Source organism: Antechinus flavipes, chromosome 2 (genome assembly GCF_016432865.1).
Source record: "Antechinus flavipes isolate AdamAnt ecotype Samford, QLD, Australia chromosome 2, AdamAnt_v2, whole genome shotgun sequence".
NCBI lineage: Eukaryota > Metazoa > Chordata > Mammalia > Dasyuromorphia > Dasyuridae > Antechinus > Antechinus flavipes.
In genome coordinates, this window is record NC_067399.1 from 364,383,901 (window position 1) to 364,398,415 (window position 14,515).

At 33.3% G+C, this 14,515-nt stretch overlaps 1 protein-coding gene across 1 annotated transcript in view; it reads left to right on the forward strand.

Moving 5' to 3' along the window:
- FSTL4 (follistatin like 4) overlaps positions 1-14,515 on the forward strand; it is a 529,546-nt gene that overhangs the window by 205,685 nt on the left and 309,346 nt on the right. Inside the window, exon 4 of the mRNA XM_051973685.1 lies at positions 1,205-1,325. Coding sequence (XP_051829645.1) covers positions 1,205-1,325 — 121 coding nt within the window. The remainder of the gene's footprint in view (positions 1-1,204; positions 1,326-14,515) is intronic.

The window sequence follows — 14,515 nt, forward strand, 5'->3', positions numbered from 1 at the left end:
TTTTCTTTTTATTCCTTATGAATAATTGAATAAAAATAAAGAAAATGAAAATCCTCATGAAATATGCATATTCAATCAAATAATATTCCCACATTAGCCATGTCTACAAATGTACATTTCCTTCTTCATTTTAAGTTCATCACCTCCTTGACATGAAATAACTCTTCTTTATCTTTTGTCCTTTTCAATGGGCATACAACTTAATTTTCCAGTCACATTTTCCCCCAGGAAAATGATTATAATATGTACAGTAAGATGATGATGAATTTAAAAATGTTAAAGGACGAAGGATTAAAGTAAGGTAGCCCTGAAAAGAATTCTTGTTAATCTTATATGTTATTCTTTTATAAACATTCATTAAGTCCCCATTGTCTTCCTATCCATCTGTGTTTCAGATTTGTATTTTGCTATACTTGTGTGAAGAAAGTATAAAATTGGATAAGCTATTAGTTTTACTCACTTAGAGAAAACTGTTATAAAAAAAATTCTACTTGGATGATATGACTGAAACTGAAATGGCCATAAATCACAATGTGATAGCATAGATGTGGAATTGTGGCAAACAACAAATAGAATTACTGTGATGATAGAAAATGAATATTCTTTAGTGACAGCAGCATGGGTAAGACATAGACATGGTACCCTAAGAATGTTTGACATGCAGAACAAGAGCTGACAAAGTTCATACCAAGATGCTCTTCATCCTCTTCTTAATATATGAGGATATAATATCTGCTCTAAGTGTTCTTTGAATAGAGGAAGATTTGCAATTTACTTTTTGTGTCTAAAATTCTATTTCTTACAAGATGTGGTATGAGGAAAAGACCTGTCCTTGGCATTTGAAAGATCAGTGTTTAATCTATACACTTCCCTTAACAAAATGTCTAGCTTCAGATAAATCTCTGTCTTTGAAAATTTTCTTTCCTGTATAACTTGACCCTGAGCAGACTGACATACTAATATCACAATCCTCTATCAGGGCCCAGCACAGAGATCTTTGAAAGAAGGCTTATGAGGAAGAGTGCTTTGAGATGTTTGCCATTTTGTAGGTCATGTTTTTTTTTTTTTTTTAATGTGTGTGTCATGTTGCTCCTTCTTGTTTGATATTCAATCCTCTTCTTAATTTTTTATGTTTTCCAAGATGCCCCTTTTCTCTCTGAAATATGCTCCAAATCTGTTTACCTTTGTCTTTTGTTTTCAATAGCTTACAAAGGAGGGGACCCTGGAAAATGACTTTCTCGGTTGTTCCCTAGAAGACTTACTCCGATTTGATGACTACAACAATGATGGTTCCCTCAGTTTGCAAGAGTTCTATACCACTTTCCGTGAGTCATTATCAAATGAAGCATTATCAAAGTGAATAGTGAATTATCATCACTCTTTCATTATAACAATAATAATATTTTCCCAAGTGTAATCAGTAGTGGTTAATATATTTCTTTTTGATCCAGTGATTATTCTTTTTATTAGTATTCATAAAAGTTGAATTGATTTTTCACATTAAAAAATCTTCAAGAAATATCTCTATATTATGGAAGTATGGCCTGCTCTAAGTTGTTGTAACCTTATCTATTGCTGAACAAGAAGTTCTTACTTGTGATTTTTTTTTAGTGCTTTGGTATAGAATGGCTTTAGATATCATGCTTTGTAGAGTTTACGATGACATCCCAGAAAGTTTTCACTGTCTCTTTTTATATACTGAAATATAATCATCCATGAGGGAGAAATACTGGTGATGTAGTACAGTAGGTAGAGCATTATTTCTATTTAGCTCTCTAAAATGAGCCATGAAAAGGTATTTGAATGTGTTCTAAGCCTAAGTGGAGACTCCTGAGCAAGATGAGTCTGTTGAATTTAAAGATTTTTCTATGTGTTAAAATCCTGAGGAATTTACTGTTGTGCTGAAGTCTAGCACAAAAAAGTCAAAATATAAATTGTCAGAATGATTCCTATTACATACACAAGCACCAGTTAATATAGGTCTTGCATGTAAAATACCAGGCAGTTTTTGATATACAGAAAATGAGAAAGGTATTTAGTGTCACCCCTTTCCTTTCTCAGCTTTCCCTACTACTTACTTCTTCCTTGTGTAGTCCTAAACATTCCCACCCTGACAAATTGAAAGCTTCACTTGTAGAAAAATATTGATTTCTTTCTGAATCATTATCATTCCATTCATTCATAATGTGAATGGTAAGGATTCAGAAAGAGTGAAATACTAACAATAAACTACAGCAGAAAATAAAAATTGTAATTATCCAAAATAAACAAAACTAAAACCAATATCATTCTTCTTGTGAGACAGAAATAAGTTTGTGGTCTTGTTTTATTAGTGAGAATATAGGAATTTTATGAATGCTTGAGAGAGAACTTGGTATAGTTAATAAAGAACCAGCATGATGGATTAAGGAATATTTGCATTTAAATTGTCACTCTGACTTGAACTGACTATGTGATCATAGTCAAATCCCTTTAACCTCTTGCTCTCCTAGACTATTATTTATAAATTACAAGTGAATTTCTGATCTGCACTAGTGGGTAGAATTCCTAAACTCTCAATTCTACATATGTTTGAAATCTATAAATAATATTTTTCAAGTATATAATATAATTATAAGCTTTTTTATTCATTCTTTGATTTCAGATGTTTACATTATATTGTGTCTTTCTGCTCCTGGTTTGGCCATTTATGAATACATTTATTTTTTGTAGGATATCCTTTATAGGTTAATATATGTTTATGTGTGTGTGTGTGTTTCTGTGTGGGTCAGATAGATGGATAGGTAGATAAGTAGGTAAGTAGGTATTATTATTCAGTCATTTCAGTTATGGCCAATTATTTGTGATCTCTTTTGAGATTCTCTTAACAAAGGTATTGGAATTGTTTGCTATTATTTTCTCCAAGTCATTGTATGGATGAAGGAACTAAGGCAAACAGGATTTCATGACTTGTCCAGAGTCACACAACTAGTGTCCAAGGCCAGATTTGAGCTCAAGGAAATAAGTCTTCCTGATTTGAGGTTCAGTATTCTATCCACCATGCCACCTAGGTGTAAGTGTATATGTGTATGTATGAACACACACATATATATTTATTCATGACTTTATTTTTCTATATTTATATTTATTTATAATATTTATAAATAAAATATTTATTTTGCTATATCTTCAAGTAATTTTAATAGATTTCCATATATATTCTTGTACTATTTAACATTCTCTTAACTATGTAATCATACCCTCATATTCTCTAGTGATTACTAATATTTGACCATGGTTTGCAATTTCATAGCTTTTGTTATCACAAGGAGTAAAAGATCATACTTTTCTTCCATTAACTCTGTCTCTATGAGGATATATCTCAATGGAGATGGAGATGGAGATGGAGCAGCCCTGTTCTAAATAGAAATGATATTTATGCAAGGAGATGAATATGCTTGGAGAGACCCTTTATTTAAAAAAAAGTTTTAATTATGCTTTTTGATTTTATACCACTTTTGCATCTGAATATTCATTTACCTAATGAAACCATTCTTTTTTATTTTTATTATGATATCTTTTTATTTGCAAAATATATGCATGGGTAATTTTTTCAACATTGACCCTTGCAAAACCTTCTAGTTCCAAATTTTCCCCTCCTGTCCCCCACCCTCTCCCCTAGATGGCAGTTGGTCCAATACATGTTAAATATGTTAAATTATATGTTTGTATGCGTATTTATACAGTTATTTTGTTGCACAAGAAAAATCGGATCTAGAAAGAAAGAAAAAAAAACCTGAGAAGGAAAACAACAATGCAAGCAAACAAAAATAGAAAGAGTGAAAATGCTATGTTGTGGTCCACACTCAATTCCTATAGCCCTCTCTCTGGGTGTAGATGGCTCTCTTCATTACTGGGCAATTAGAACTGGAAACCATTCCTTTAACTAAGAAAAATTATGTGATAATACTTATCTATCTATACAGTGACTTAAAAATAATATTTGAGATATTTCTCAATTGACATTTGGTCAAGGCATAGGAACTAGCAGTTTGCAGAAGAGAAAGTCCAAGCTGTCACTTATCATATAAAAATATGTTCTATATTATGTAAATAGAAAAAGGTAAATGCAAACAAGTTTCTGGTACTACTTCATATCAAATTGGCTAAGATGACAGAAAAAGCAAATGATAAAAGGTTGAATGTGCGAAATTAAGTTTATCTATTCACTGTTAATAGAATTGCAAACTAGTCTAACCATTCTGAAGAACAATTTGGAACTAAGGTCAAACTATAAAACCATGCAAACACTTTATCACAGTGTTCCTATTATTATACCTATACTGTAAGGAGATTAAAGAAGAAAACAGGATTTACATGTACTAATATATTTAGAGCATCTCCTTTTGTGGTGTCAAAGAATGAAAAACTGAGGAGTTGCCAATCAATTGAAAAATGACTAAAAAATTTATGGTATATAATTGTGATGGAATACTCTTTTGTTAGTGGATGGCAGATAGATTGCTCAGTGCAGAGAGCACCAAGTCTGGAGTTGGATAAAGTCAACTCTCTCAGTTCAGATCTGACTAAGAGTAGCTATGTAACCCTGGGTGAGTCAGTACATCCTGTATGACTCACTTTCTCCATTTGTAAAATAATCTGGAGAAAGAAATGGTAAACCATTTCAGTATCTTTGTCAAAAAGAGGATAAATAAATTCAGGTGCAACTGAAATAACTGATTGTGATGTTTGAAAGCATAATGGCAGTTTGAAAAACTTGGGAAGACACATTAAATGATACAAAGCAAAGTGCCAAGAACTTAGAGAAATTGATATGCTATAACAAAATTTTTTTTAAATTTTTAACCCATTGTAACACCAAAGGATTCATGATGAAAATTGATATCCATCTCCAAAGAGAGTACTGATGGACTCAGAGTACATGATGAAGAATCTTTTTTCTTTCCTAATTTTTTATTGCTGTTGTTGTTACTGTTGTTTTAATCTTCACAAGTCTAATGAAGCATTATATTTTTATGACTTCATATGTATCGGAGCTTTAGTATTTGCTGAGTGGGACAGGGTTACAAGGCAATGAGAAAATTTGGAACTGAACAGTAAGTTTCAAAAAAGAATATAAATATTGAATTCTATACTTTTCTTCCAATAGCTTTCATTAAGAATACCGAGGAGATATAATTCATTATCCATTATCCAAGACTGATATTGACTATTATAGGAAATTATATTTGACCTATCATTTATTGTTGTCATTCCCATTGATGGATTTATTGCACATTATTCTTCTGGGTTTACTTAGTTCACTCTTCATCAGCTTGTACATAGATATAATTTGGAACTCATAGGAATTGCTCAGTTCTTTACTTGTCAACTTTTATGTCATGATAATATCTTTTTTATTTATTTACTATTTACCTAATTATATTCAGAATGATTTTTTACATTTGTTTTTAAGATTTTTAAGTTCTATGCTCTCTCCCTTACTCCCACCCAAAATTAAGAAACTACACGTGAACTTGTGCAAAACATTTCCATAAAAGTCAAGTTGTGAAAGAAAACATAGATCTCCAATACTAATGAAATAAAAATCCTCAAGAAAAATTAAGTTAGGGGTAGAGCCAAGATGGTGGAGAGGACCCATATTTCTTTCTGATCATCTCCCACAACCATCAGCTAATTACCAAATCCAGCCTCTGAATTACTTCCAGACAGGCAGAATTCATGACTATTGGACAACAAATTACCAGCAGAAGATAATTTCGAAAATCACCAGAAAATTTCTGTTTTGGTCAGACATGGAGGTGAGATAGCCAGGCGCAAGCAGTCCAAGAGAAGCCAATCCACACTGTGCAGACCCAGGGCAGGGTGCAGTCTGCACAGAGTGGTGCAGACTCCTCAAGTGGAGAATATAGGGGGAGGATTCTACAGCAGTTTGGGCTACTCTTCCCTGGTCGCATACCAGTAAATCAGCAGAGAAGTTATAAAACATCCAACACAAACAAAAAAAATAGTGAACCCCAAACGAAAGAGTCCCACAAAAAGGGAAAACTGGAGGTAAAAAGAGGGAAATTACATCTCTGGAAGAGGCAAAGAAAACCTATTCTATTTGAGGGGAAGAAGGGAGAGGGATGAATCTTTTTGTTTTGTGAATCTTACTCTTATTAGATTTGGTTCAAAGAGAAAATATTAGACATATTTCGTTTACAGAGAAACCTCTCTCACCTTATTGAAAAGAGGGAGAGGAAAGAGCAAAAAGGTAAGGAGTAGGCTACATAGAAGGGAAAACAGAAATAGTAGGGGAAAGGTATAAGAAGAGAAAGGGACTCTATAGGGGGAAGGCTGCTTGAGACAAGTGGTGCTCATAAGTTAAATGATAGGGAGGAGAGAAAGGGGAAAAGGAAAGAGAAAAGTATAATCAGGGGATAAGAAGATGGCAGGAAATACAGAATTAGTCATTTTAACCATAAATGTAAATAGAATGAATTCTCTTATAAAGTGGAAGCAGAGAGCAGATTGAATTAAAAGCCAGAATCCTACAATATTTTGCTTACAACAAATGTGTTTAAAGCTGAGTGATACATACAGAATTAAGGTAAAAGGCTGGAGAGGACTATATTATACTTCAGGTGAAGTAAAAAAAAAAAAAAAAGCAGGGATAGCCATCCTGATCTCAGATCAAGCAAAAGCAAAAATTGATCTAATTAAAAGAGATAAAGAAGGAAACTATATCTTGCTAAAGGGTGCCATAGATAATGAAGCAATATCAATACTAAATATATATACACTAAGTAGTATAGCATGGAAATTCCTAAAGGACAAGTTAAAAGAGATGCAAGAAGAAATAGACAGCAAAACTACAGTAGGGGAGATCTCAACCTTGCTCTCTCAGAAATAGAAAAATCAAACCACAAAATAAATAAGAAAGAACTTAAAGAGGTAAATAAAATACTTGAAAAGTTAGATCTTGAGAGAAAATTGAATGAAGACAGAATGGAGTACACTTTCTTCTCAGGATGTCATGGAACCTATAAAAAAAATTGACCATATATTAGAACAGAAAGATGGCTAAATCAAATGCAGAAAGGCAGAAATAGTAAAAGCATTTTTTTCAGATCATGATACAATAAAAATTATATTCTATAAAAAGCCAGAGGAAAATAGAACAAAAAGAAATTGGAAACTAAATAATCTAATCCTAAAGAATGATTGGGTGAAACAAGTCATAGGCACAATCAATCATTTAATGCAAGAGAATGAGAATAATGAGAGAACATAATAAAATTTGTGGGATGCAGCCAGAGTGGTAATAAGGGAAATTTTATATCTCTAGATGCTTACTTGCATAAAATAGAGAAAAGATCAACGAATTGGACTTGCAAATAAAAAAGCTAGAAAAAGAACAAATTTAAAACCCCCCAACCAAATACCAAACTTGAAATTCTAAAAATAAAAGTAAAGATTAATGAAATTGAAGTAAAAAAAAATATTGATTTAATAAATAAAACTGGTTGATTTTGTGAAAACACCAACAAAATAGATAAACTTTTAATTAATTTGATTAGAAAAAGGAAAGAGAAAAATCAAACTGTTACTCTTAAAAATGAAAAGGGAGAACTTTATACCAATGAAGAGAAAATTAGAGCAATAATTAGGTTACTTTGCCCAAATTTATGCCAATAAATTTGATAAACTAAGTGAAATGGAGGAAACCTACAAAAATATAGATTGCCCAGATTAAGAGGAGGAAATAAATTACTTAAATAATCCCATTTTAGAAAAAGAAATAGAACAAGTTATTAATCAGTTCCCTAAGAAAAATCTCCAAGACCAGATGGATTTACATGTGAATTTTACTAAACATTTAAAGAACAATTAACTCCAATACTATATAAACTATTTGAAAAAAATAAGGAATGAAGGATTCCTACCAAATTCCTTTTATAACATAGATATGGTACTGATACCTAAACCAGGTAGGATGAAAACAGAGGAAGAAATTTATAGACTAATGTCCCTAATGAATATTGATGCAAAAATCTTAAATAAAATATTACCAAAGAGATTACAGAAAATCAACCCCTGGGTAATACACCATGACCAAGTAGGATTTGTACTAGGAATGCAGGACTGGTTCAATTTTAGGAAAACTATTAGCATAATTGAGTATATCAATAACCAAATTAACAAAAACATATGATTATATCAATTGATGCAGAAAAAGAATTTGCTTAAAAAATTGAACACCTATTTCTATTAAAAACACTAGAGAGTATAAGAAAAATGGACTTTTCCTTAAAATAGTCACTAGCATCTATTTAAAACCATCAGTAAGCATCATATAATGGGGATAAACTGGAACCAATTCTAATATGATTGGGGTGAAACAAGGTTGCCCATTATCACCATTATTATTCAATATTGTATTTGAAATGTTAGCTTTGATAATAAGAGAAGAAAAAGAGATTAAAGGAATTAGAGCAGGTCATGAGCAAATGAAATTATCACTTTTTGCAGATGATATGATGGTATACCCCAACTTTAGCAAAATTGCAAGATACAAAATAAATCCACATAAATCCTCAGCTTTTTCATACATCACTAACAAAATCCCACAACAAGAGATACAAAGAAAAATTCCCTTTAAAATGACTGTCAATAGGAAAAAATATGTGGGAATCTATCTGCCAAGGGAAAGTCAGGAACTATATGAGCAAAACTACAAACATTTTCCACACAGATAAAGACAGATCTAAACAATTGGAAAAATATCAATTCTCTTTGATGAGTTGAGTGAATATAATAAAGATGACAATACTATCTAAACTAATCTGTTTATTTAGTGCTATACTAATCAAACTCCCAAAATACTATTTTACTGACATAGAAAAAGTAACAACAAAATTCATTTGGAAGAATAAAAGGTCAAGAATTTCAAGGGAGGGAGCAGAGCCAAGATGGCAGAGAGGACACATGCTTCTTTCTGAGCTCTTCTACTACCCTCAAGCTAAATTAGAAATTCAGCCTCTGAAATAGTGCTAGACTGACAGAATTCATGAATATTGGGAATGAAGTAAATTACCAGCAGAAAATAATTTTGAAGATCGCCAGAAAAGGTCTGTTTTGGTCAGGCTTGGGAGGTGGCTAGGCTTAGACACAGAGACCAGCGCATGCTGAGCAGACTGGGGGTGGGGTGTAACCTTCATGGGGCGAAGAAACTATGGAGAGGACTCTACCTCACTGTTGGCTACTTTGACCTGGTTGCAAGCAGAAAATTTGTAAAACATCCAACACAAACACAGAGAGTAAAGAATGTATCCCAAAGAACCAGAGTCTCATAGGATCTAGCCATGCCCATTCAGTACTGGGAGTGACTCAGTATGATCCCAGCACAGTCTGATCCCAGCGCAACAGCTGATCCCAGCACAGCCACTATCATTTCTGGTCTGTAGAGGAAGCTTGGAACCTCCTTGCCCTAAAAGCAGATCCCAATTAAAAAAAAAAAATGAGTAAAAAGGCAAAGTGAATGCTAATTATAGACAGCTTCTATAGTGAAAGAGAACAGATTTCAAACCATGAGGAGACTAAAAGCAAATTGTCTCTAGATGAAGCCCCAAAGGGGGATATGACCTGCTCCCCACCACGCCAGGCTCTAAAAACTAAAAAGGATCTTAAAATAGAGCTAGAAGAAAAATGGTGTAAGAAAAGGAAAACTGTGCAAGAGGATCTAGAAAAGGCATATAATTCATTAAAAGAGATTTGATAAATTATAAAAAGAAAACACCTCCCTGAATGTGAAATGGAAAACGTAAAGAACTCTCAAGAAAACAAAATTTGTGAATTGGAAAAAGAAAATAACTGCTTAAAAAAAATTGTGAAATAGAAAAAAATTCCATAGAACAAACCAACTCATTTAAAAACTCAATTGAACAATTACAGAAAGAAGCAAAAAAAAAAAAAAAAAAGTAAATGAAGAAAATAATTCATTAAAAATCAGAACTGAACAAATGGAAATGAATGTCTCCATGAGACAACAAGAATCAGTCAAGCAAAACCAAAAAATATAAAAAAATGTTCAAATACCTGCTTGGGAAAACAACAGACCTAGAAAATAGATCTAGGAGAGACAATCTAAGGATTATTGGACTCCCTGAAATACATGATGAAAAAAAGACCCTAGAAACTATCTTTCAAGAAATCATGAAAGACAACTGCCTGGATGTCATAGAATCAGAAGGTAAAATAGCCATTGAAAGAATTCATCGAACACCTACTAAAAAAGATCCCAAAATCAAAACTCTAAGAAATATTGTGGCTAAATTTCAGAACTATCAGACCAAGGAAAAAATATTATAAGCAGCCATAAAAAATTAAAATACCAAGGAGCCACAATAAAAATAACTCAGTATCTAGCAGCTTCCATATTAAAGTTTCCAAGGGTCTGGAATCTGATATTCTGAAAGACAGAGGAACTTGGAATGCAGCCAAGAATAAATTACTCTGCTAAACTGAGAATTTTCTTCCAGGGAAGAAGGTGGACATTCAATGAAATAGATGAATTCCATTTATTTCTGATGAAAAAAAAACAGAGCTAAACAAAAAATTTGACCTCCAAATATAGGAATCAAGAGAAGCAAAAAAAGGTAAAAAGAACTCTTGAGAATTTTATTTCTGTTATCGACATACATAGAGAGTACATGTGTAATTTGATTTTACTGTTATAATATCAAAAAGAAACTAGAGGTGGAGAGGGGATTGTACCACAAAAAGGGAAAAGTGGAGGTAAAATGAGGAAAATTACATCTCACATAGAGGCAAACCTATTGTATCTGAGGGAAAGAAGGGAGGGAAATGAGCATTTTCTGACTTACTTTCATAAGAGAAAATATTAGACATATTTGGTTTGCAGAGAAACTTCTCTCACCTCATTGAAAAGTGGGAGGGGAAAAGAAAAAAAGGGAAGGGGTAGGCTAAATAGAAGGGAATACAGAAATAGTAGGAGAAAAGTGTAAGAAAGAGGGAGGGATTCCAAAGGGTGAAAATTGCTTGAGGCAAGTAGTGCCCTAAAGTTAAACACTGGGGAGGAGAGTAAGGGGAAAAGGAAAGAGAAAAGTATAATCTGGGGATAATAAGATAGCAGGAAATATAAATTAGTAGTTTTAACCATAAATGTGAATGGGGTGAACTCTTCCATAAAAATGGAAGTGAATAGCAGTCTGGATTAAAAGCTAAAATCCTACAATATGTTGTTTACAGGAAAAACATTTAAAGCAGGGTGATATAGAGTAAAGGTAAAAGACTAGAGCAGAATCTATTATGCTTCAGGTGAAATGAAAAAGCAGGGGTAGCCATCCTGATCTCAGATCAAACAAAAGCATAAATTAATCTCATAAGGAAGGAAACTATATCTTGCTAAAGGGTACCATAGACAATGAAGCAATATCAATATTAAACATATATGCACTAAGTGGTATAGTATCCAAATTCCTAAAGGAAAAGTTAAAAGAGCTGCAAGAAAAAATAGATAACAAAACTAATAGTGGGAGATCTCAACCTTACAACCTTAGGATATAAAGCCCTGAAAATCAAATGCAGAAAGGCAGAAATAGTAAATGCATTCTTCTCAGATCCCAATGCAATAAAAAATACATTTAGTAAAAAGCCATGGAAGAAAATGACAATAATGAGACAACATAACAAAATTTGTGGGATGCAGCCAAAGTGGTAATAAGGGGAAATCATATACTTTAGAGGCTTAGTTGCATAAAATAGAGAAAGAACAGAATGTCAAGAATTTTAAGGAAACTAATGAAAAAAATCAAATGGAAGTGATCTAGCTGTACCAGATTTAAAACTATATTATAAAGCAGCGGTCATCAAAACTATTTGGTACTGACCAAGAAATAGACTAGTTAATCAGTGGAATAGGTTAGGTTCACAGGACAAAAATAGTCAATAACTATAGCAATCTAGTGTTTGACAAACCCAAAGACCTCAGCTTTTGCGATAAGAATTCACTAGTTGACAAAAACTGCTGGGAAAATTGGAAACTGGTATGGCAGAAACTAGGCATTGACCCATACCTAACACCATATACTAAGATAAGGTCAAAATGGGTTCATGATCTAAGCATAAAGAATGAGATTATAAATAAGTTAGAAGAACATAGGATAGGTTACCTCTCAGACCTGAGGAGGAGGAAGGAATTTGTGGCCAAAGAAGAACTACAAATCATTAGTGATCACAAAATAGAAAATTTTGATTATATTAAATTAAAAAATTTTTATACAAAGAAAACTAATGCAGATAAGATTAGAAGGGAAGCAATGAAGTGGGAAAACATTTTTACATTCAATGATTCTAAGACCTCATTTCTAAAATATATAGAGAATTGTGACTTAAATTTACAAGAAATCAAGGCATTCTCCAATTGATTAATGGTCAAAGAATATAAACACAATTTTCAGGTGAAGAAATTGTAACTATTTGTAGCCATATGAAAAGGTGCTCCAGATCATTATTGATCAGAGAAATGCAAATTAAGACAACTCTGAGATAGCACTACATACATGTCAAATTGGCTAGGATGACAGGGAAAGATAATGACAAATGTTGAAGGGGATGTGGGAAAATTGGGACACTAATATATTATTGGTGGAACTTTGAATGGATTCAACCATTCTGCAGAGCAATGCTCAAAAAGTTATCAATCTGTGCATACCCTTTGACCCAGCAGTGTTTTTATTGGGCTTATATCCCACAGAGATCTTAAAGTAGGGAAAGGTCCCACATATGCAAAAAATGTTTGTGGCAGCCCTTTTTGTAGTGGCTAGAAACTGGAAACCAAATGGATGGCATGACTTGGAGAATGGCTGAATAAATTGTGCTATATGAATGTTATGGAACATTATTGTTCAGTAAGAAATGACCAGCAAGATAAATACAGAGAGACTTGGAGAGACTTACATAAACTGATGCTAAGTGAAATGAGCAGAACCAGGAGATCATTATACACTTCAACAACAATACTATATGATGATCAATTCTGATGGATGTGGCCCTCTTCAACAATGAGATGATTCAAACCAGTTCCACTTGCTTAGTGATGTAGAGAAGCATCTACACCCAGAAAGAAAACAGTGGGAACTGAGTGTGGATCACAATATAGCATTTTCACTCTTTTTGTCATTGTTTGCTTCCATTTTTGTTTTCCTTCTCAGGTTTTTTCTTTCTAGATCCGATTTTTCTTGTGCAGCAAGATAACTGTACAAATATATATATATATATATACGTATATTGTGTGATGTTCTCTTCTTTTATATAATATATGATGGTTCTCTGGGAGCAAGTTTCTTGGGGAGATTTTCTGGAAGCAGCCTTCCTTTCAGTTCAGAGTAATAATCACTTCAAATACAGCCAGCTGATAAAATCCAAACGTTTATTTTCTCCTTCCAAGTCTTTCTTTCCTTGGGCCCGGTTAGCTTTCTTAGAAGCCTCTCTCCCTCCTTGGTTCCAAGAGCTCTTGCAGCTTGTTTGTCAGCTTCAGCTTCTAGCTCAACTCCAACCCCTGGCAATCTTCTGAACTGAACTGACTTCACTGACTCAGCTCCTTTTTATGCTCTCTCAAAAGTTGACTCCTCCTCCGAGAGTGGGATTATGGGAGATGTGAATTCACAAAGTTACAAAGCTAACTTTGTGTATCTCCCATATTTGTGAACACTTGTTTTTGTTGTTGTTGTTGTTGTTGTTTTTTAAATAACTTTTTATTGACAGAACCCATGCCAGGGTAATTTTTTACAACATTATCCCTTGCACTCACTTATGTTCCGATTTTTCCCCTCCCTCTCTCCACCCCCTCCCCCAGATGGCAAGCAGTCCTTTACATGTTGAATAGATTACAGTATATCCTAAATACAATATATGTGTGCAGAACCGAACAGTTTTCTTGTTGCACAGGAAGAATTGGATTCAGAAGGTATAAATAACCCACGAAGAAAAACAAAAATGCAAACAGTTTATATTCATTTCCCAGTGTTCTTTCTTTGGGTGTAGCTATTTCTGTCCATCCTTGATCAATTGAAACTGAATTAGCTCTCTTTATCAAAGAGATCCACTTCCATCAGAATACATCTTCAAACAGTATCATTGTTGAGGTATATAATGATCTCCTGGTTCTGCTCATTTCACTTAGCATCAGTTCATGTAAGTTTCGCCAGTCCTCTCTGTATTCATCCTGCTGGTCATTCCTTACAGAACAATAATATTCCATAATGTTCATATACCACAATTTACTCAACCATTCTCCAATTGATGGGCATCCATTCATTTTCCAGCTTCTAGCCACTACAAACAGGGCTGCCACAAACATTTTGGCACATACAGGTCCCTTTCCTTTCTTTAGTATCTCTTTGGGGTATAAGTCCTGTAGAAAAACTGCTGGATCAAAAGGTATGCACAGTTTGAAAACTTTTTGAGCATAGTTCCAAATTGCTCTCCAGAATGGCTGGATGTGTTCACA